Source organism: Salvelinus alpinus, chromosome 14 (assembly GCF_045679555.1).
Source record: "Salvelinus alpinus chromosome 14, SLU_Salpinus.1, whole genome shotgun sequence".
NCBI classification, from domain to species: Eukaryota; Metazoa; Chordata; class Actinopteri; order Salmoniformes; family Salmonidae; genus Salvelinus; species Salvelinus alpinus.
Window position 1 is genome coordinate 27,764,629 of NC_092099.1, and position 23,354 is coordinate 27,787,982.

The 23,354-nt window shown below is 42.4% G+C and overlaps 1 protein-coding gene and 1 long non-coding RNA gene across 4 annotated transcripts in view; one reads left to right on the plus strand and one right to left on the minus strand.

The window, feature by feature from the left end:
• The window catches only part of LOC139538688 (microtubule-associated protein futsch-like), a 31,676-nt gene extending 21,058 nt beyond the window's left edge, over window positions 1-10,618 (minus strand). The window contains exons 1-12 of one of the 3 annotated variants that reach the window (XM_071341041.1): window positions 10,285-10,618; window positions 9,294-9,462; window positions 8,850-8,975; window positions 8,438-8,536; window positions 8,277-8,339; window positions 8,016-8,174; window positions 7,664-7,813; window positions 7,386-7,544; window positions 4,559-4,714; window positions 4,329-4,453; window positions 4,040-4,255; window positions 3,291-3,762 (exon numbers count right to left, since the gene is read on the minus strand). In XM_071341041.1, the coding sequence (XP_071197142.1) occupies window positions 3,291-3,762; window positions 4,040-4,255; window positions 4,329-4,453; window positions 4,559-4,714; window positions 7,386-7,544; window positions 7,664-7,813; window positions 8,016-8,174; window positions 8,277-8,339; window positions 8,438-8,536; window positions 8,850-8,975; window positions 9,294-9,324 (1,756 nt within the window). In that variant the 5' untranslated portion in view covers window positions 9,325-9,462; window positions 10,285-10,618. Of the gene's footprint in view, window positions 1-3,290; window positions 3,763-4,039; window positions 4,256-4,328; window positions 4,454-4,558; window positions 4,715-7,385; window positions 7,545-7,663; window positions 7,814-8,015; window positions 8,175-8,276; window positions 8,340-8,437; window positions 8,537-8,849; window positions 8,976-9,293 lie in introns of all 3 variants that reach the window. The other 2 variants (XM_071341040.1, XM_071341042.1) reach the window with 2 other exon arrangements.
• Window positions 10,619-11,413: 795 nt separating this feature from the next.
• Window positions 11,414-21,503, plus strand: LOC139538692 (uncharacterized). The gene is made up of 2 exons (XR_011667785.1): window positions 11,414-12,118; window positions 18,669-21,503. It is a non-coding gene; the product is annotated as an uncharacterized lncRNA (long non-coding RNA).
• Window positions 21,504-23,354: the final 1,851 nt, after the last annotated feature.

Genomic DNA, 23,354 nt, shown 5'->3' on the forward strand with positions numbered 1-23,354 from the left:
CATCAGCATTTGTGGGTTTGATTACAGGCTCAAAAAGGCCAGAAACAAATACTTTCTTCTGAAACTCATCAGTCTATTCTTGTTCTGAGAAATTAAGGCTATTCCATGCGAGAAATTGACAAGAAACAACATACAATGCTGTGTGCTACTCCCTTCACAGAACAGCGCAAACTGGCTCTAAACAGAATAGAAAGAGGAGTGGGAGGCCCCGGTGCACAACTGAGCAAGAGGACAAGTACATTAGAGTGTCTAGTTTGAGAAACAGACACCTCACAAGTCCTTAACTGGCAGCTTCATTAAATAGTACCCGCAAAACACCAGTCTCAAGGTCAACAGTGAAGAGGCGACTCCGGGATGCTGGCCTTCTAGGCCGATTTGCAAAGAAAAAGCCCTATCTCTGACTGGCCAATTTAAAGAAAAGATTAAGATGGGCAAAATAACACAGACACTGGACAGAAAAATATTGGAAAAAAGTGTTATGGACAGACAAATCTAAGTTTGAGGTGTCGGATCACAAAGAAAAACATTTGTGAGACGCAGAAAAAAATGAAAATATGCTGGAGGAGTGCTTGACGCCATCTGTCAAGCAGGGGGTACTTTGGTGGCAGTAAAGTGGGAGATTTGTACGGTGTAAAAGGGATTTTGAAGAAGGAAGACTATCACTACATTTTGCAACACCAAGCCATACCCTGTGAACGGAGCTTAATTGGAGCCAATTTCCTCCTACAACAGGACAATGACCCAAAGCACAGCTCCTAACTATGCAATAACTATTTAGGGAAGAAGCAGTCAGCTGGTATTCTGTCTATAATGGAGTGGCCATTACAGTCACCGGAACTCAACTCTATTGAGCTGTTGTGGGAGCAGCTTGACCGTATGGTACGTAAGAAGTGCCCATCAAGCCAATCTAACTTGTGGGAGGTGCTTCAGGAAGCATGGGGTGAAATCTCTTCAGATTACCTAAAAAAATTGACAACTAGAATGCCAAGGGTCTGCAAGGCTGTAATTGCTGCAAATTGAGGATTATTTGACGAAAGCAAAGGACACAATTATTACTTCAATTAAAAATCATTATTTATAACCTTGTCAACATCTTGACTATATTTCATGGAAAACAAGGACATTTCTAAGGGACCCCAAAGTTTTAAATGGTAGTGTGTGTGTGTGTGTGTGTGTGTGTGTGTGTGTGTGTGTGTGTGTGTGTGTGTGTGTGTGTGTGTGTGTGTATGTATGTGTATGTATATAGATTTATATATAAATAAAAGCAACAATCAAATATATAAAAGCAACAATTAAAGACTAGGAGGAAGGATAGGCTAGCCAATAAAGTTTAGTCTTAAAGATGGCTTTACAAGTGGGATGCACCGTTTCGGATGGCTTTACAAGTGGGATGCACCGTTTCAGATGGCTTTACAAGTGGGATGCACCGTTTCGGATGGCTTTACAAGTGGGATGCACCGTTTCGGATGGCTTTACAAGTGGGATGCACCGTTTCGGATGGCTTTACAAGTGGGATGCACCGTTTCGGATGGCTTTACAAGTGGGATGCACCGTTTCGGATGGCTTTACAAGTGGGATGCACCGTTTCGGATGGCTTTACAAGTGGGATGCACCGTTTCGGATGGCTTTACAAGTGGGATGCACCGTTTCAGATGGCTTTACAAGTGGGATGCACCGTTTCAGATGGCTTTACAAGTGGGATGCACCGTTTCGGATGGCTTTACAAGTGGGATGCACCGTTTCGGATGGCTTTACAAGTGGGATGCACCGTTTCGGATGGCTTTACAAATGGGATGCACCGTTTCGGATGGCTTTACAAGTGGGATGCACCGTTTCGGATGGCTTTACAAGTGGGATGCACCGTTTCAGATGGCTTTACAAGTGGGATGCACCGTTTCAGATGGCTTTACAAGTGGGATGCACTGTTTCGGATGGCTTTACAAGTGGGATGCACCGTTTCAGATGGCTTTACAAGTGGGATGCACCGTTTCGGATGGCTTTACAAGTGGGATGCACCGTTTCGGATGGCTTTACAAGTGGGATGCACTGTTGAGCGCAAACTTTTGACTGGTACTGTATTTTATTTAAAAAATATTATAAATGCATTTGGAAATACACTTGGAAAGTATTTTAAAAACTAAAATACACTGACTCAAATACATTCCAATGCATTTAACCCAGGCATTTGAAAATAGTATTTGAAATAAGTATTTGAACATACTGTCAAATACAATTTGGCAGACTATTTGGTTCTTACAAATAACCATTAAAATACTCAAATAAAAGTCTGTAAAACTTCAATTAATAGCCCAGACATTTATTTGCTTAAATCACTGATCACAACAGGTGTTTATTAGAGAAAGGCTTCTGTTTGAGCCAGGCGTCTACTTCCATAATTAACACAGCTTTTGCTCATTTGCATTGTTAATTGTTGAATTCCAGCATTCACTTCCAGCATTTTAATAAATGTCTTCATTTCCTGCACTAATGTGTTATCATTTACACGTTGTGTCACGTTTTGTCTTAGTATGTCTCTATTCGAAAAATAAAATATTAATTGACAGAATAATTATTCTCCTCTTGACTGTGCATTTTTGGCAGTTTTTACTTTCTCCACTAGAATGTGATCAGCCAATTTCTGGGGGTCTGTACTCCCTAGATTGTTGATGGTTTTTGTGCCTGCCAGTTAGTTAGCAGCTTTCAGCTGTTAGTAGCCATTGGCTAGCAGTTTCTTACTGGCGATACAAAACCTGATGATTGCCATAATTTTTTCAAGTCATCACTGAATTATTTTATTTACCAAATTCAAATATTAAACCGTGTAAATGTCATGGTAATTCATGGTTACCTCATAAAAAAATTCACATAGGCCCTGTATTTATTTGAATTAGGCGTTATTTGCTGAAATGTGTGCAGTTGCCTGGCTATTAAAAGGGACAGGTGGCTATTTGAGACTGCAATTAATTTAAGTTTTATGAGTGATTGTTTTGGGCTGTGTATTTGAAAATACACAAATACACAGAAAAAGTATTTTAAATACCAGATACTCAAATCCATGTATTTGAACCCAGGTCTGGATAGGTCATAGAATATGGGCTGCAGTTATGCCTGTATACAGTGCCTTATTCAGACCATTTGACTTTTTCCAAATTTTATTACGTTAAAGCCTTATTCTAGAATGGATAAAAATAAAATAAAATCTAAGACAAAAGTATTCAAGGGGTCTGAATACTTTCCGAAGGCACTGTACTGCGGTGAAAAGGAAAGACAGCATTGTAGGATTCAGCTACCTGTCTGTGGTGTGGTGGGACCCTCAGACAGCGTTTTGGGGGATTGGTTGTCATCTGTGGGCTTTACAGAGGAGGGTTTAGGGGACATTGAGGGGGTGGGGATGAGTTTATGTGTGGATTTAAAGGACTGTGAGTGGGTGAGGCATTCTTTAGATGCATATTTGGGTGATTTTGATGGGCTGGGCCTCTTCTTAGGGGAGAACTTGGAGGAGAGTGAAGGGCTAGGAGGGTCTGGGAATATGAACTTGGGTGACGGTGTTAATGGGGTTTTGGATCTGGATTTAAGGGACAGAGAGGGGCTGGGGGGGTCGTTTGAGGAGGGATTGGAGGACAGTGAGGAGATGCAGGGGTCTTCAGATGGTGTTCTGGAGATGCGGATATTTCTGGACAGGGGCAGGGAGGCGTTGAGGAAGCCGGACATCAGAGGCGGAAGGTTACGGAACATCTGGCCAAACTGCTCTGGAGAACTCTCCTGAAACACACATCACAGAAAAGTAGATAAATCTACTAAATAATGGCTACATAAGGGCTAAATTGCTCCCTCAGACCATAATAATAGTATTAAAGAGTAGTTACTTAGACTGGTTCACATAAAGTCGGCTACTACACATGACCATTACTGAGGTGCAGCAATGTGATGCAACACTGGTCGCAAGTGAAGGAAACCAAACACCACAACTCTGTCACCCTTTGTAATCAACATTTCAGATCTCCTTTCTGGAACTGTCAGATGTTTTGGCAGTACTCACCCTCTCCCTGCGGCGGGCCCTAGCAGACAGGGTCCACAGAGGTGTGGTCTGTGGGTTGGGCATCAGGAAGGAGGGGTCCATCAGGAGCAGCTCGGTGTAGGTCTCCAGAGACTCCAGAATGCTCTCTGTAACATCATCCTGCTCTATCACCACTTCCTCAACCTCTGGGAGTCTGGGCATAGCCAGCACCAGCATGTGAGAGCCACCACATGCCACCTAAACACACATACACAGTATTAGCAGGTGCACGAACATAGACACAGACACACACAGACACTACTTGACTTACTGACTGGACACTGTATTTGAGGAAGCGTGGGCACAGTGTTGGTCTGAACTGGTTGGTGAAGTTCTCTTCCCCCAGTCCTAGTTTACCCTGGCGACCGTCCCCAAAGGTGTACAGAATCCCACTGTCTGGAGTGACAGAAATGAGGTCTCAATGGAAAAATGCTCAGGCTTTAAATTTCTGAATAACATCCATTCAACAGTGTATACTAGTAGAATAGTATGGAAGATTGCCTGTGATCACTGCAGTGTGGTTCTCTCCACAGGTTACGTGACTGACTCTGCCATTCCGGAAGTGGTCCAGTGCTTTTGGCAAAGGTACCTCGAACAGGAAGGTCCCATGGCCTAGCTGCCCATGCTGCCCCCGCCCAAATGCGTACACATTGTCCTCTGGAACATGGAGAGGAAGAGAGAGAGGTGTAGAAGAAGATGAGACAGTTACCAGCTAGGAACAGTAGACAGACTATTTTATTTCATTAACAGTACTGTAACTTTAGTTAGTATTAACCCTTTGACACGTACGATCACATATTTGTGATCATTGTTGAGTGGTCCCTGCAGCGTACCTTCGCAAATATGTGATTGGAACAGTAGCAACAGAACGTATGACGCAACAAACGCGTCTAAACAGCATTGTTGTCTGAAAAGCATCTAAACAATGTTTTGTACTGATGATAAATAAAGGTCTTCACAACTTAATTCCTCAATTTCACCTTTTATTGTAAAAGATAAATGCAAACTTCATCATCCAAACATCACACAGAACACATCCAAACTCATTCCATAAACCAGTCTAAATAACAGGTTGTGCTGACAAAAAACTTAACATAAGTTAGCGACCTAACGACTAAACTTGTTTACAATATACCACATATCTGGTGAGCACAAGGGAGAAATGTAATATTGTTTAGAAAAGAGATGCGTGTGAGCTAAACTAACAGCAGCTAAATTCTTTATGTTGGCAGCCAGGTTTGTTTATGCTTGACAAGTGAAAACTCCCTAATCCCAGAATGCCATTCACTATAAGACACAATGCCTGAAAAATATGAACTTTTCAGCATATTACAAATCTTTGATGTACTTTTTACAGTGTATACAATAACCATAGTACATGAATTTACCGTTTTTGACAAATCACAAAGCAAATAAAATGTTATCACCTCACAGATCATTACCCCAAATACAAACCTACTGCCTAGCCTAACCATAGTGCGAAAGCTAAACAGGGATGGAACCATTTTAGGGGTGTTTGTGGGGGGGGGTTAATTTCATTTGTGGGGAGTTTTCAAGTCTATGGGCGGAAGAAATGGGGGACGGTATCGTGGGGGGATATCATGCAGGAAATATTACTACGATGGGGGGATTTATCAATAAATGGGTGGCAAACACAGGAGAAGTTTATACGCTAAATAAAATAAAACCCCTGGAAAGGTCTAAGTTGGCAACCCTGCGATACCATAGTTACAATCTGATGTTCAAACAACTGGAAATCTCTGACTTCCACCTTCATTGCGTTCAAGACAACTGGGAACTCGGGGAAAAAACGAGCTCGGACTGGGAAAAATATTTTTGAACTGTCATCCACCTCAGAATTCCAACTCGGGAACTCGGCCCTCTGTCCGACCGGAAGATCATTGACATCATGATTTGACCTCGTATCATTCAGAGTTCCCAGTTGTCTTGGAAGCACCATAAGTCAGTCGAGTGAACTATCCCTTCACCTTGTTTTTTATAGCATATTTGGTCTGACATCTTTACGTGACAATGAGAATGCATTGTATGGTGTCAACAAACATGGCGCCACACATAGCTGGAAAATAGCTTAGCATTAGCTCATCATAATCAGTACAACCTTCAAAAAAGTATTTTACATACATCATATGTGTCCATTACAATCGATGCAAGAATCAGAATGCGGGGCCTCCCGGGTGGCGCAGTGGTCTAGAGCACTGCATCGCAGTGCTATGCTGCGCCACCAGAGTCTGGGTTCGCGCCCAGGCTCTGTCGCAGCCGGCCGCGACCGGGAGGTCCGTGGGGCGACGCACAATTGGCTTAGCGTCGTCCGGGTTAGGGAGGGTTTGGCCGGTAGGGATATCCTTGTCTCATCGCGCTCCAGCGACTCCTGTGGCGGGCCGGGCGCAGTGCGCGCTAACCGAGGGGGCGGGTGCACGGTGTTTCCTCCGACACATTGGTGCGGCTGGCTTCCGGGTTGGAGGCGCGCTGTGTTAAGAAGCAGTGCGGCTAGGTTGGGTTGTGCTTCGGAGGACGCATGACTTTCGACCTTCGTCTCTCCCGAGCCCGTACGGGAGTTGTAGCGATGAGACAAGATAGTAATTACTAGCGATTGGATACCACAAAAATTGGGGAGAAAAGGGGATAAAATTTAAAATTAAAAAAATAAAAAATAAAAAATAAAAAAAATAAAAAAAAAAGAATCAGAATGCATGATTTGACACCAGAACTTGGAAACATATGAATAAAACAGTAAATACATTATGCTCCATACATACATACGGTATGTTACAGTAGAAATGACAACACAATATACAGAAAATAAGGCACTTACTTTGATAGGAATGCACACATGTCCAAAGTTATTATTTGTAAGGAAAACAACAAGGAATGCAATGTGGGCACCAGTCAGAAAATTTGCCAGGGGGAAAAAGTTTGTGCAAGGCCTGTTCTGACTAGAGATGCCTACTTGATCTGGGGGAAACACTGGGGAAGTGCTTGGGCTCTTGTCGGAGAGAGAAGTTTGTCCGGCTTAGTAAAGCCTAAAACATAAATTGTCCGCAACAGTGAAATGGGCTAATTCTTATATGAATTAATGAGGAGACGGAACAGACCTCAATTCATAGCCTATAGATAATTAGCAGGCAGTGTGCCTTGGTTTGAGGGCAGCATGGGTTAACTGTCCTATTGCGTAACAATCATATTTTGGAACAGTGATGCATTCTGACATCACCCGCATAAAACAACTCACACTGGGGCGACCGTTAGAGATATTTGGAACGCACATGTGAAAAGGTTAATAGTAATAGTATTTCACAGAGGTATTTACTTGTGAGTGCCACTGTGTGCTCCCCTCCACAGGACACTTGGATGACCGGGTCCTGGATGCTTTCCACCCGCTGAGGGACTCTGTGATTGGCTAGCTGGTCTGGGAATACACCCAGCCTTCCGCTCCCACTCTCCCCAAAGGTGTAGAGGTCCCCATCCACTGGAACAAGCGCAAACCAACAACAATAACCCAGCCGCGTTATTATATAACAACAGGATGTGGTATGCACAAGGTTAAGATCCCAATATAAAATAACCCTGCACGTGTGAGTGTATTACCTGTGACAAACGCTGAGTGGTGGTATCCACAAGACACCCAGGCCACTGGCTGTCCCACCATCACATCTCTAGGCTCTGAGGCGTAGCTCTCTGTGCCCAGACCGATCTGGCCCACAGAGTTATCACCCCACATGAACAGCCTGCCGTCCTCTAACACAGCACACAGACGGCATGTGAAAGATCAGAAACACACACAGACTGACAAGGAAGACACATACAGACAGACAGAGAAAACACGGACGGACGGACGGACGGACGGACGGACGGAAAGACAGACAGATAGATAGATAGATAGATAGGACTGTTCTACACTGATGATGCCAGTAAACAACCCATCTGTCATCATCCTTACCAGTCAGGGCAGCTGAGGTGTTGCAGCCAGCAGCAAGCATTTTGATTGGTGCATGGTCAGAGAAAGGATGAAGCAGGTGGAAGGTGTTTGTGTCGTCACAGTGTCCCAAACCAAGCTGCCCCTCCTGGTTACTGCCAGCACCATAAACACGCCCACTCCCTGACAACCATGGGAGAAAGACTCATAAGTAATGATAACAGCAGATATTCATTCATTACATCCTTTCAAGTAATGCAGAGTAAAATAACATGGTTCTCTTACATGTGCACACTATTGTGTGGTCTCTCCCACATGACGCAAACTTAACTTTTTCAGACTTCAACGCTAAAGGAAAAAACATAGGTTTTAACATTACAAAACGTAGCAAAACTTCGACAAAACATGAGTCAAACATAATCCTAGTACATGATGGACTGACTGACCTTTCACAGCGGTGGGCTTGTTGATGTTGACATTGATCTCTGACCCCAGTCCTAGCTGACCCCAGGTATTACTTCCAAACATGAACAGCCTGCCATGGCCTACAAGTAGGAGAAAAGGCATTACACTTATATTTCATAAACTGCTAATAAAACTCTTAATTATACTGTTTTTATGCATTTGTTTAAAAAATGTATTTATATTTGAATGCCTATATACTACACATCTTGAAGTATAAAACCTTTTGTTCATTGCAATAACAAATTACAGGTTCAATATAACATCAATAAACTGTTAATAACTATTTATAATAACTTAGTCATTTTATAAACAACAGACAGATCATTTATGGTTTTATACAGCGTCTCCAAGTCACCCAATCCCATGGGAGAGAGTTGGCTACAAATTGAGTACCTGTTATGACAGCAGTGTGATCCCCCCCACATGAGATTTCCTCTGGATGGTCATTCTTCAGCCAGAATTTACTGGGCACATTATCAGCAAACTTGCTCTTCCCAAAGGTGAAGACTGCTCCTGTTTCTGTTACGGTAAAATAAAACTACCTTCAGACAGGAGAGAAACTATGACATTTCATTGGGGTTTGGGGATATAACAGGTTTAATATAGCCTACAAGGTTTGGTTGTACTAAAATGACCCTGATTTCACTAGGCTAACGTTACAGGAGTAGGTAAATCCTAATGCCAAGCAGTTGTCAGCTACCTATTTAAGTCGCTGCAAGCCAGAAATAGCAACAGGTTAGCGAATGGTCACCACCACACATTACTGGTGCTACACTATCTAAATAACAGCCATATGCTTAAAAAAGCGAGATACAGACACTTGACAGGTTTTCTTACCAGGTATATCAGCCTCCGTCTGGCCGGTCATCCCTTCCCTGGCTTCGGAACACCTCACAGATGCAGGTGACGTTCCTCGACCGAAATAACCTTCTTCTTCTATGGTATTATGGCGGTCCGCAAAAAATGGTTAGAGATGCATGCCGCCACCTACTGTACGGATGGTAAACTATGGAACAAATATCGATAGTAGGAAAGGAGGAAAAACCGACATCATACAAAATTAAAAAAATAGACACATGAAAAATAAACATCTCCCTCCTTCAGTCATATTCCATTCAAGTCTTTGGCTAGTTTTTCCTAGCCACCGTGCTTCTACACCTGCATTGCTTGCTGTTTGGGGTTTTAGGCTGGGTGTCAGTACAGCACTTTGTGACATCAGCTGATGTAAGAAGGGCTTTATAAATACATCTGATTTGATTGACGTCACATCCCTACACATGCAAATTTTTTCCCAAGATGGCGTAGCAGTCGGACGTGTGTTTTGTCTTGTCGCGTCTTGTCCCGTGTAAATAATAGTTTTCCTCGTTTTCCCCCCGTATATATTTCGTATATATTTTAATCTCACTTTCCATTTACGGACTGATTATACTCTCCTGCAACCCGCCTCACCCAACGTGGTATGGATCTGCTATTTTTATACTTTAGAAACGGAACCCCCATCAAAAGCTAGCCAGCTAACTAGCTAGAAGTCAGTTAGCCAGTGCTAGCGGTCTTCACCGTTAACCAGCCTCAGCTCGGTCAATACCTGCCAGTCTGCACAGCGCGATATCAACACAGAGCATATCGGACTGCTTTTTCTCTACCACATCTCCGGATTCCAAGCTCTGGACCATTACACTGGATCATCACAGCTAGCTAGCTGCAATCCGAATGGCTACTCCTGCCTCTGTCCCGAAGCAAACACCAGTTAGCCTTGAGCTAGCCTCGAGCTAGGCCCATTTCCCGGCTAGCCGAAGAGGTCTACCAGCTAATTATTGGGCTACAATACCTCTTATGCCAATTGGCCTGTACCCTTTATTGGCGACACGGAGCCCCGCCGATCCATCACGACTGGTCTGCCGACGTAATCGTCCGAGGTGGTTTCAACAGGCTTTTCCATTGTGACGTCAACGAAGACCCATCTGCTGGCCACGGCCCGCTAGCTCCAGCTCGCCTATCATAGTAGCGACTACCGAACGGCTCCCTGACTCACCTATTGCTGCTCATTGGACCCTATGATCACTCGGCTACACATGCCACTCCCTAATGTCAATATGCCTTGTCTACTGTTGTTTAGGTTAGTTATTATTGTTTTATTTCACTGTAGCGCCCCCAGCCCCAAATGCCTTAGATAGCTCTTTTGTCGCACCCTCCACACATGCGGAGACCTCACCTGGCTGAACTGGTGCCTCCAGAGACGCAACAGCTCTCATCGTCACCCAATGCCTAGGTTTACTTCCACTGTACTCACATCCTATCTGTACATTATGCTCTGAATCTATTCTACCACGCCCAGAAATCTTCTCCTTTTATTCTCTGTCCCCAACGCACTACAGTAGACGACCAGTTCTTATAGCCTTTAGCCGACCTACTCCTCCTCTGTTCCTCTGGTAATGTAGAGGTTAACCCAGGCCCTGTAGCCCCCAGCACCACACCCATTCCCAAGGCGCTCTCATTTGTTGACTTCTGTAACCGTAAAAGCCTTGGTTTCATGCATGTTAACATCAGAAGCCTCCTCCCTAAGTTTGTTTTATTCACTGCTTTAGCACACTCCGCCAACCCTGATGTCCTAGCCGTGTCTGAATCCTGGTTTAAGAAGGCCACCAAAAATTCAGAAGTTTCCATAGAACTTCCATAGATAGAACTGCCAAAGGGGGTGGAGTTGCAATCTACTGCAGAGATAGCCTGCAGAGTTCTGTCATACTATCCAGGTCTGTGCCAACAATTCGAGCTTCTACTTTAAAAAATCCAATCTACCTTTCTAGAAATAAGTCTCTCAATGTTGCCGCTTGTTATAGACCCCCCTCAGCCCCCAGCTGTGCCCTGGACACCATATGTGAATTGATTGCCCCCCATCTATCTTCAGATTTCATACTGTTAGGTGACCTACACTGGGACATGCTTAACACCCCGGCCGTCCTACAATCTTAGCTAGATGCCCTCAATCTCACACAAATTATCAAGGAACCTACCAGGTACAACCCTAAACTCGTAACCATGGGCACCCTCATAGATATCATCCTGACCAACTTGCCCTCTAAATACACCTCTGCTGTCTTCAACCAGGATCTCAGCGATCACTGCCTCATTGCCTGCGTCCGTAATGGGTCCGCTGTCAAACGACCACCCCTCATCACTGTCAAACACTTCAGCGAGCAGGCCTTTCTAATCGACCTGGCCCGGGTATCCTGGAAGGATATTGACCTCATCCCGTCAGTAGAGGATGCCTGGTTGTTCTTTAAAAGTGCTTTCCTCACCATCCTAAATAAGCATGCCCATTCAAAAAATGTACAACTAAGATATAGCCCTTGGTTCACTCCAGACTTGACTGCCCTTGACCAGCACAAAAACATCCTGTGGCATACTGCATTAGCATCGAATAGCCTCCGTGATATGCAACTTTTCAGGGAAGTCAGGAACCAATATACAGTCAGTTAGGAAAACTAAGGCTAGCTTTTTCAAACAGAAATTTAGCACTAATTCCTGTAGCACTAATTCCAAAACGTTTTGGTACACTGTAAAGTCCATGGAGAAGAGCACCTCCTCCCAGCTGCCCACTGCACGGAGGTGTAACGATCTTCTTCATCTGAGGAACAGGAAAGATGGGACCAAAACGCAGCATGGTAAGTGTCCATGTTCATTTATTATAACTGAACACGAAATACAAAATAACAAAGTGAAACAATGAAAATCGAAACAGTCCTGAAAGGTGCAACAACACAAAACAGGAAACAACTACCCACAAACACCAGGTGGGAAAAGGCTACCTAAGTATGGTTCTCAATCAGAGACAACGATAGACAGCTGCCTCTGATTGGGAACCATACCAGGCCAAACACATAGAAAAGAAAACATAGAAAAAAACATAGAATGCCCACCCCAACTCATGCCCTGACCAAACCAAAATAGAGACATAAAAAAGGAACTAAGGTCAGGGCGTGACAGGAGGCAAGGAAACACTGTCACCACCGATAAATCTACGATAATCGATTATTTCAATAAGCATTTTTCTACGTCTGGCCATGCTTTCCACATGGTTACCCCTACCCTGGCTAACAGTTCTGTACCCCCCGCAGAAACTTGCCCAAGCCCCCACCGCTGCTTCTCCTTCACCCAAATCCAGACAGCTGATGTTCTGAAAGAGCTGCAAAATCTGGATCCCTACAAATCAGCTGGGCTAGACAATCTGGACCCTCTCTTTCTAAAATGATCAGCTGAAATTGTTGCAACCCCTATTAATAGCCTGTTCAACCTCTCTTTCGTTTCGTCGGAGAAACTCAAAGATCGGAAAGCTGCCGTGGTCATCCCCCTCTTCAAAGGGCGAGACACTCTAGACCCAAACTGTTATAGACCTATATCCATTCTGCCCTGCCTTTCTAAAATCTTCAAAAACCAAGTTAACAAACAGATCACCAACCATTTCGAATACCAACGTACCTTCGCCACTATGCAATCTGGTTTGCAATCTGGTATCATAACCGCCATCGATAAAAGACAGTACTGTGCAGCCATCTTCATCAACCTGGCCAAGGCTTTCGACTCTGTCAATCACCGCATTCTTATCGGCAGACTCAATAGCCTTGGTTTCTCAAATGACTGCCTTGCCTGGTTCACCAACTACTTCTCAGATAGAGTTCAGTGTGTCAAATCGGAGGGCCTGTTGTCTGGACCTCTGGCAGTCTCTATGGAGGTGCCACAGGGTTCAATTCTTGGGCCGACTCTTTTCTCTGTATACAGTTGAAGTCGGAAGTTTACATACACTTAGGTTGGAGTCATTAAGGTTCCCCTCTCTCCACTGGGATTCTCGGCCTCTAACCCTATTACAGGGGCTGAGTCACTTGCACAACATCTATTTCCGCCTTCTTCTTCTTCCTACACACTGCTGCCACGTGCCCATAAGCTTGATACCTGTAACAATGTAATGTATTCGGCACAAAAACTTGTACAGGATAACTTATATATCCTAACATCATTTTGTTGTGCAAAGACTCAACATCAAAAGAACAGACAACGACTTCTGTTTCACCACTCACGCCACCCTGTCTGCGTCGCACCAAATGACGAGCATCACAAACACCAGGAACCTTCCCCTTCAGTTGGTCAACTTTCACATTTACCGCTACCCCAGTAATCACTCCTTTCAATGGCGCCCTTTTCTTGAGAGCAAAACAATTCACATCTCTTGCCCCCATTCATTTAACACGGAGCACCTGCTCCCTCTGACCAGCAGAAACACAAACAATTAACACAAGACCACTTCCGGTTACCCTTAACGATTCCATCGCACCCAACTCTGTTTTCACCCACCCTGAAACCACAAATGGATCAGCCAAAAGGCAAGGGTCCACTTTTTCCAAAAACTTCACTCCTACTGTCACAGACTCATCTTTATCCTGACCCTCGGTGCAAGCCTCGGGCTCCGAGAACTTCACCACACCTACCACCTCCAAGACTTCGCCCTAATTCACTTCCATTTCTCCTCCTGTCTTCAGCTCACTCTGCTTACACTTTCTACCATTCTTCTTTAACAAACCATCTCCCATTTTCTGCCATTTTTAACCAACTCAAGCTCACCCTCTTCCTCCCTCTCTCACTTAGACCTCCTCTGCTTCTCTTTTTCCCTCCATTCCTCCTCCATATTCCAAGTATATGTCTTCTTATGTTAATACTGCACTTCTCCTGACATACATCTTGTTGTTGCCTTCTGAAGGGGTGCCATTTAACCGGCTGTCACAATCTCCGTACAATCAGCACGAACCCCTCGGGATGTAACGCTCAACAGTGCATCCCACTTGTAAAGCCATCTTTAAGACTCATCTTTATCGGCTGGCCTATCCATCCTACTAGACTTTGATTGTTGCTTTGATGATATGGTTATATATATTTACTATTTTTGTATTTTGCCTTTTATTATATGCACTTTGAGATTATTCTTGTATAATCAAAAGTGCTTAACAAATCTAAGACATTATTATCTTCCCTGATTCATTGGTCTCGCTGAAACCTTTGGCTTGGAAAATGAATAAATTAAATGTCAGAGAGGACGACCCCGAAGTGAAAACACCTGAAAGACATATACAGTTGAAGTCGGAAGTTTACATACACCTTAGCCAAATACATTTAAACTCAGTTTTCACAATTCCTGACATTTAATCCTAGTAAAAATTCCCTGTTTAAGGTAAGGTAGGATCACCACTTTATTTCAAGCTGTTTAAAGGCACAGTCAACTTAGTGTATGTAAACTTCTGACCCACTGGAATTGTGATACAGTGAATTATAAGTGAAATAATCTGTCTGTAAACAATTGTTGGAAAAAGTACTTGTGTCATGCACAAAGTAGATGTCCTAACCGACTTGCCAAAACTATAGTTTGTTAACAAGAAATTTGTGGAGTGGTTGAAAAACTAGTTTTAATGACTGTAGTGTATGTAAACTTCCGACTTCAACTGTATGTACAGTAGTTCTTTAGAAAAGGAAAATTTATTCCGCAAAATATAAACATTGGCAAATATTTATTTGCAGAGAGCATTGTTTTGTTTGCAGGATATAGTTACTTGCTTTGACTTTGAACTAGTGAAATGTTAGAAAAATGGCCAAATCAACCTTCCATTCCATGTACGACATTTTAGTGAGTCAAAACCCCCCGCCCACCACTCTGATAGCAACGAACGCATGCTGTTTTCAGATTAGCATCACAGCAGCAACATTAGCATCCCGGTAGCAAGATGAACACTTCCGGTTTTCAAATTGTCCTGTAATACCACAGATAGATGAGAAGAAGATGAGAAGAACATCTTTGGTAATACGCTACGTGTATGATACAAATCAATATTTTTTGCAGCTGTGCATAATACATAATGTTAAAACAAATCTAAATGAATGAGAATTACTATTTTATATAAGATAAAGAATATAAAAATGGAGCACATTGAGAAAAGGTTGGAGCTTAAGTAAATTAATGTAAAGAACACATAATAATATTGCACTGTACAGGTAAAACGATTGATTGTTTGTCAATAACTTCATTAATATACTGGTTTTTGTCCGTAATTTCGGATTACTGACGTTCCCAAAGTAAACTGCCTGTTACTCAGGCCCAGAAGCTAGGATATGCATATACTTGGTAGCATTGGATACAAAACACTCTGAAGTTAAACTGTTAAAATAATGTCTGTGAGTATAACAGAACTGATATGGCAGGCGAAAACCCGAGGAAATTCCATCCGGAATTTTTGTTTTTGAGGTCACAGGCCATTTCAGTGCTTGCCTATGGGAAATAGAAATAGATAGGACCCAGATTGCAGTTCCTATGGCTTCCACTAGATGTCAACAGTCTTTAGAAAGGGTTTCAGGCTTGTTTTTTGAAAAAGATTTTGCCTGCAAAATCAGTTTTGTTATACTCACAGACAATATTTTGACAGTTTTGGAAACTTTGGAGTGCTTTCTATCCGAATCTGTAAATTATATGCATATTCTACGATCTGGACCTGAGAAATAGTCAGTTTACCTTGGGAACGTTATTTAAAAAAATAAATAATAATAATCTGATCCCTAGCGTCAAGAAGTTAAGAAACTGGCTGTTAGAACTGTTAAGGCTCCGTGGATTGATGAGGAATTGAAAAACTGTACGGTTGAAAGCGTTGGGGCAAAAGGAGTGGCTAAAAAGTCTGGCTACACATCTGACTTACTGCAAATTGAGACATTATGTGACTAAACTCATCAAAAAGAAGAAGAAACTGTTATGAAGCCAAGATCAATGATATAAAGAATGATAGGAAAGAACTTGAGTACTTTAAATGAAATTATGGGCAGAAAGACATATTCAACTCCATCTTTCATCGAATCAGATGGCTTATTCATCACAAAACCATTTGATGTTGACAATTATTTTAACGATTTCTTCTTTGGCAAAGTGGGAAAACTTAGGCAGGAAATGCTAACAGCGAACAGCGAGCCATCGTATTCAAGCATAAAAAACTAATAATGAAAGAAAAGCATTGCAAGTTTGAATTTTGTAAAGTTAGTGTGGGAGTGGTGTAAAAATTGTTATTAATCAATAATGACAAACCTCCTGGCATTGACAACTTAGATGGAAAGCTACTGAGGATGGTAGCTGACTCTATAGCCACTCCTATCTGTCATATCTTAAATCTGAGCCTAGAGGAAAGTCTTTGTCCTTAGGCCTGGAGGGAAGCCAAAGTAAATCCGCTACCCAAGAGTGGTAAACCGGCCTTTACTGGTTCTAACAGCAGACCTATAAGTCTGCTGCCACCTCTTAGCAAACTGTTGTGTAAAAAATTGTTTGACCAAATATAATGCTATTTCTCTGTAAACAAATTAAGACTTTTAGCATGCCTATAGAGAACGGCACACAACGTGTACTGCACTGACACAATTGACTGATGTTTGAAAGAAATTGATAATAAGATTGTGGGAGCTGTACTGTACAGCCTTTGATATTAATGACCATAACCTGTTGTATTATGGCTTTTCAACCTCTGCCATATCGTGGATTCAGAGCTATCTATCTAATAGGGTCAAAGGGTTTTCTTTAATGGACATGTAAAGTGTGGTGTACCGCAGGGGCAGCTCTCTAGGCCCTCTACTCTTTTCTATTTTTACCAATGACCTGCCATTGGCATTAAACAAAACATGTGTGTCCATGTATACTGATGATTCAACCATATACGCATCAGCAACCACAGATAATGAAGTCATGTAAAAGACCTTAACAAAGAGTTGCAGTCTGTTTGGGAATGGGGGGCCAGTAATAAACTGGTCCTAAACATCTCTAAAACTAAGAGCATTGTATCTGGTACAAATCATTCCCTAAGTTCTAGACCTCAGCCGAATCTGGTAATGAATGGTGTGGTTGTTGAACAAGTTGAGGAGACTAAATTATTTGTCTCCTCAATGTAACCTTAGATTATAAACTGTCATGGTCAAAACATATATATTCAATGGTTGTAAAGATGGGGAGAGGTCTTTCCGTAATAAAGAGATGCTCTGCTTTTTTGACACCACAATCCAAAAAGCAAGTACTGCAGACTCTAGTTTTGTCTAATCTTGATTATTGTCGAGTCGTGTGGTCCAGTGCTGCAAGGAAAGACCAAGTTAAGCTGCAGCTGGCCCAGAACAGAGTGGCATGTCTTGCTCTTCATTGTAATCAGAGGGCTGATATATAAGAAACATTGTGTTGAAAATCCCAAATTGTTTGCATAGTCAACTTACACACAGCTCTGACAAACACACTTACCCCACCAGACATGCCTCCAGGGGTCTTTTCACAGTCCCCAAATTCAGAACAAATTCAAGAAAGCATACAGTATTATATAGAGCCATTATTGCATGGAACTCCGTTCCATCTCATATTGCTTAAATAAACAAATAAGCTGCCTTGATGACAGCTTTGCACACTCTTGGCATTCTCTCAACCAGCTTCACCTTGAATGCTTTTCCAACATTCTTGAAGGAGTTCCCACATATGCTGAGCACTTGTTGGCTGCTTTTCCTTCACTCTGCAGTCCAACTCATCCCAAACCATCTCAATTGAGTTGAGGTCCAGTGAATGTGGAGGCCAGGTCATCTGATGCAGCACTCAATCACTCTCCTTTTTGCTCAAATAGCCCTTACACAGCCTGGAGGTGTGTTTTGGGTCGTAGTCCTGTCGAAAAACAAATGATAGTCCCACTAAAACCAAACCAGATGGGATAGCGTATCGCTGCAGAATGCTGTGGTAGCAATGCTGGTTAAGTGTGCCTTGAATTCTAAATAAATCAGACAGTGTCACCAGCAAAGCACCGTCACACCACTTCCTCCATGCTGCATGGTGGGAACCACACATGCAGAGATCATCCGTTCACCTACTCTGCGTCACACAAAGACATGGCGGTTGGAACCAAAAATCACAAATTTGAACACATCAGACCAAAGGACAGATTTCCACCAGTTTAATGTCCATTGCTTGTGTTTCTTGGCCCAAGCAAGTCTCTTATTCTTATTGGTGTCCCTTAGTAGTGGTTTCTTTGCAGCAATTCGACCATGAAGGCCTGATTCACGCAGTCTTCTCTGAACAGTTGATGTTGAGATGTGTCTTTTACTTGAACTCTGTGAAGCATTTATTTGGGCTGCAATTTCTGAGGCTGGTAACTCTAATGAACTTCTCCTCTGCAGGTATCTCTGGGTCTTCCTTTCCTGTGGCGGTCCTCATGAGAGACCGTTTCATCATATCGATTGATGGTTTTTGCGACTGCACTTGAAGAAACTTTCAAAGTTCTTGAAATGTTCCGAATTGACTGACAATGTCTTAAAGTAATGATGGACTGTCGTTTCTCTTTGCTTATTTGAGCTGTTCTTGCCATAATATGGACTTGGTCTTTTACCAGATAGGGGGTATACAGAAGATATCCCTACCTTGCCACAACACAACTAATTAGCTCAAATGCATTAAGAAGGAAATAAAATCCACAAATGTAACTTTTAACAAGGCACACCTGTTAATTGAAATGCATTCCAGGTGACTCCTTCATGAAGTTGGTTGAGAGAGTGCCAAGAGTGTGCAAAGTTGTCAAAGGCAAAGGGTGGCTACTTTGAAGAATCACATATCAAATATTTTTGGATTTGTTTAACACTTTTTTGGTTAATACATGATTCCATATGTGTTATTTCATTGTGATGATGTCTTCACTATTATTCTACAATGTAGAAAATAGCACAAATTAAGAAGAACCCTGGAATGAGTAGGTGTGTCCAGGTTCTTATTCTCAAGGAGATTCTAACATTACCCCTATTTCTTTCTCTTATTTTATCTGTGCGTCATGCTTTCTCTTTCTATCTCTCCAGGGTCTGGTGGTCTCTCTGCTGACCGACTACTCCCCCCAGATCCCCTTGCCAAGATTCTAACTCTAGCACTACCTGCCGAGGGCATCCTTAGTTTACAGCTTTATGAGCATTTGCAACACTACAAAGCAGAGCTGGGTCAAATACTTGATTGACAACGACCCAAATCCTGAATTCCATATGGTGAATTAAAGCATAAAATGTGTTACCACAACACCACAGATAGAACAATGAGACCAGATATTTCACCGGATGTATAAATGTGAAACATCCAAATATGGTAATGAGAGGAAGCTCAGCGGCCGGCAGTGGTTGAAGATGGACGGTGATGGATTTTTACCCTTTGGCAAAGTTTAAAAAAATGGTGTTTAGAAGGGGTGCAAAGGGAAATTGAGTTATTGCGCATGTCACACAGTAGGCGTTCTCTAACGGAAATATGCAGATGCATCTTAGAACGGGCCAATAGGATCTCGCTAGCTCGTGCTTGGCTCTGCCCACCTCCTTGCTTGTTCTGCCCACAATTACTAATTTGTTCCCATTGGAAACGACAGGCTGTGTTCTATCTTAATTTAGTTATACAAATCTTTGATCAAACTGTACTTTACTGTATAATTATACAATGGCACCTCCTGCTGGCAGAAATAGGCAAAAGCTAACATTGTACATCCTCTCTTGAATCCCATGCATGGGTTCTCTAATACTGGCTGTCTTCCCTCCTGACCCTGGGGACGGGCATGTGAGGGGACTTGACGGGCAACCTCTGACTGAAACAGGGTAGATAGCTATTACAATTCAGTTGCAGGTATACACTCTAAAAAATAAAAGATTCCTGGAGTATCCTTTAGGGGTTCTTCAAATTGAAAATGTGGGGGAACCCCTATAAGTTCTTCGAATAACCCCTTTTAATGGATCCTCGTAACCTTTTGGGGTAAACAATAACACACTTTTAGTTTTCAGTGTTTATTATGGTTTTAGTGGCAAAGCAGAATACAAAAATTGAAATATGAAGTAAACTCCCAGCAGAACCCCAAGTCCAATGGGTATATCCTCTAGTGTGTTGATGTTAATGTGTTGATGTTCTCCGTATCCACAGCCAGAATGATTTTGCAGTGATGGTGATTGAACAGGTTTCCTGTTATATTAATCAGAGGTATAGGGAGGGTGAAGTCTGAATCCCCCAAAAATGTAATAATACAGATTAACAAAACATGCACACGACAGTATTCATACCTTGGTTTTTGTGGTGAAGGTGAATAGAAAAAGACCTTGTCCATAATGTAGAGGCCTATGGGATATTCATTGAAGATGTAAGGTAGGAGGATGGTAAATGTGATCTGCATAACATACCAATTGACGTACCTTTGCACGCCTCCTTGTCTGTATACCTGCACAGACACAACAGTGAAAAGTTCAGTCATCTGCACCCAAAATAGCTAGCCTGCAACATATTCTTAAAGCTGACATATTCTTACCTCTGTTGATTGATATTAATTGAATTGTGTCTATTTTATGTGCCTTCACCTGCTGCCCTTTCAAATCCAAACCCACATGTTTCAGTGGGGCAGTTAGGTTCCAGCAAGAACCCCCACCAACTAAGCAGGTTCCTCGATGAACCCTACCTCCTATGGTGTACTTGGAATAACTTATTGGGGGCCATTTTCAGTGCCAAGAACCCTAAGGTTCTTCAAAGAACTTTGAGGATTTTAGAAGAACCTTTGTTGAACTTTTAGAGTATACACACACCACTTGTGTAAGGAATCATTAAAGTATTATTTTTTAGATGGTTAGTTGGTGTAGCCTATTGACTTAAAATCATCAGTAGAGAGGTCAGCACTCTTTGAAATGAAAAAGGTGTATTCCATTTGAAACATAGTCAAACATTAGAAAGCATACCAACAAAGCAAGCTACACTGTGATTAGGGAGGATAGCCCTATTTCGCCTGCAGCCCGCCCTTCTGGACATATATTTCTCAAAACTACGGATCCGTTCTGCGCATGTATTATTTTACGCACACATTTTATTCTACGTAGCTGCTGCTGCTCACGCCACCTCCCTTCACTCACGACCACCCTTTTCTGAACAATGATGATGTAGCCTATGTCTCTGCCTCATAACTGAACAAAAATTTCGCACCGATTTGAACGAACAATAAAGGCCATTATTATGTATGCCTTCTCGTTCTTCTGTATGGTTATTCTGTATGTTGTAACGGATATCGCAGTTGCACAAGCAGGACGCAGTCCCTACACATTGCATCGGAGCAAAAACAATCTGCGTTGTGTGATGATGTAGGCTAATCTTTGTAGTTGTTTTGGGAAAACCTCCCCGATCTTTGTGGTTGAATCTGTGTTTGAAATTCAGGGTTTCATGGCGTTTATGAATGCAGTTGCGGACAGAGCAGTGGAAAAGCGATTAATTTTGTTTTATAGCAATTTCCGATAATTTTCCAATCATGCAACACGATAGAAATTAACTATACATTGACTCTTTAATATCTAAAACGTCTGTCGGATATCACAAAAGTGTGTGTTTTACTGTGCTTGTGTTCTGCGCTCTGTAAAACATGTTGCAATTAGACCACCGACCACAGGGTGGCATACAACCCCCAGATATGGAGGAGAGACAATACTGAGTATGAGCACATATACTTCACTTGCTTTCGGCAATGTTAACATATGTTTCCCATGCCAATAAAGCCCCTTGAATTGAATAGAAGAGGGTATAGTTAATCACCAGTATTTTTAGTAGTAGGCCAGGAGTTCCCAAACGTTTTCACTCAGGCCACCATTCCAGCATTGGCGAACATCCCGCGCCCCGCCCTTCTGCGCGCGCGCCACGTCTATTTCTATGGGCAGAAGTCTGTTTGTAACTGTTCACACACCTCGTTGGTGGAGATAACATTTTGCATGTTTAAGGCTTATTTTCTGCAATTCAATACGTTTTGCCATAGGATGGATACTTTTTTTGTGTCATGGGGCGCAGAGAACATTTCGCAGTTTTAAAGCAAATTTACTGCAATTCTAGACATTTTGCCATGTCTTATGTGTTCATGTGGGTTCCCGAATGGCGCAGCGGTCTAAGGCACTGCATCTCAGTGCTAGAGGGTGTATCACAACCGGCGGTGATTGGGAGTCCCGCAGGTGGCGCACAATTGGCCCAGTGTCGTTAGGGTTTGGCCTTCATTGTAAATAAGAATTTGTTCTTAACTGACTTGCCTTAAATAAAGATAAAATAAATAAAACACCTGGCCGAGATTAAACACCTGTGTGCCCTTTTAAACTGGTGACCCCCAATGTTTCATTATATTTGAGTGACTCAAGCATGACAACAAAATCAATGGGCTAAAAAACCTAGCTAAATAACGTTTGATGACATGGGCTAGTTGATCTGGATATTTCTGAGAAGTTATAAATAGCTCTCTAATGTATGCAATGACTGACATGACAAGAGAAACTGATGATGCACTATCCCCTAGCACACTCCACAGCTTGGGAACCACTGAGCTTGGCCACAGTAATAGTAAGTGGGAGAAAAGTTTTCCGTAGCAGTAAGTGTTACACGTATTTATGCATAAGCCATGCACATACTGAAATCACAGTCAAAATAGCCGGACTGTTATATGTGGTTGTTTTGACCTACCTTGGCTGAATATAGGCTACTACAATCCATTGTTTTTAAAATGTTCATACTGAGTAGTAGACTATCTGAGCTTATTTTGTGAATCGTAGACTACAGTATGTAACCCAATCTTATGTTTCATTGTTGCAATAAAACGTTATTGAGGCCGATATTTTTGTGCAATCTAATTGCAAAGAGCCATGCATCCAATTGTAAGTAGATCGGCTGGGTTTGTTGACGTTTTGCAGGTATAATAGCCTAGGATACAGGCAGAGATTGGCAGTATTTATATTACATGTATCAGATAGTAAAATGTGAATTTAGTGCCGAGTCATGCGTACAAAACTCCATCCCTGAATTTGCAAGTCGCTTCAAGTTTTAATCTCAGTGCATTGGACAAG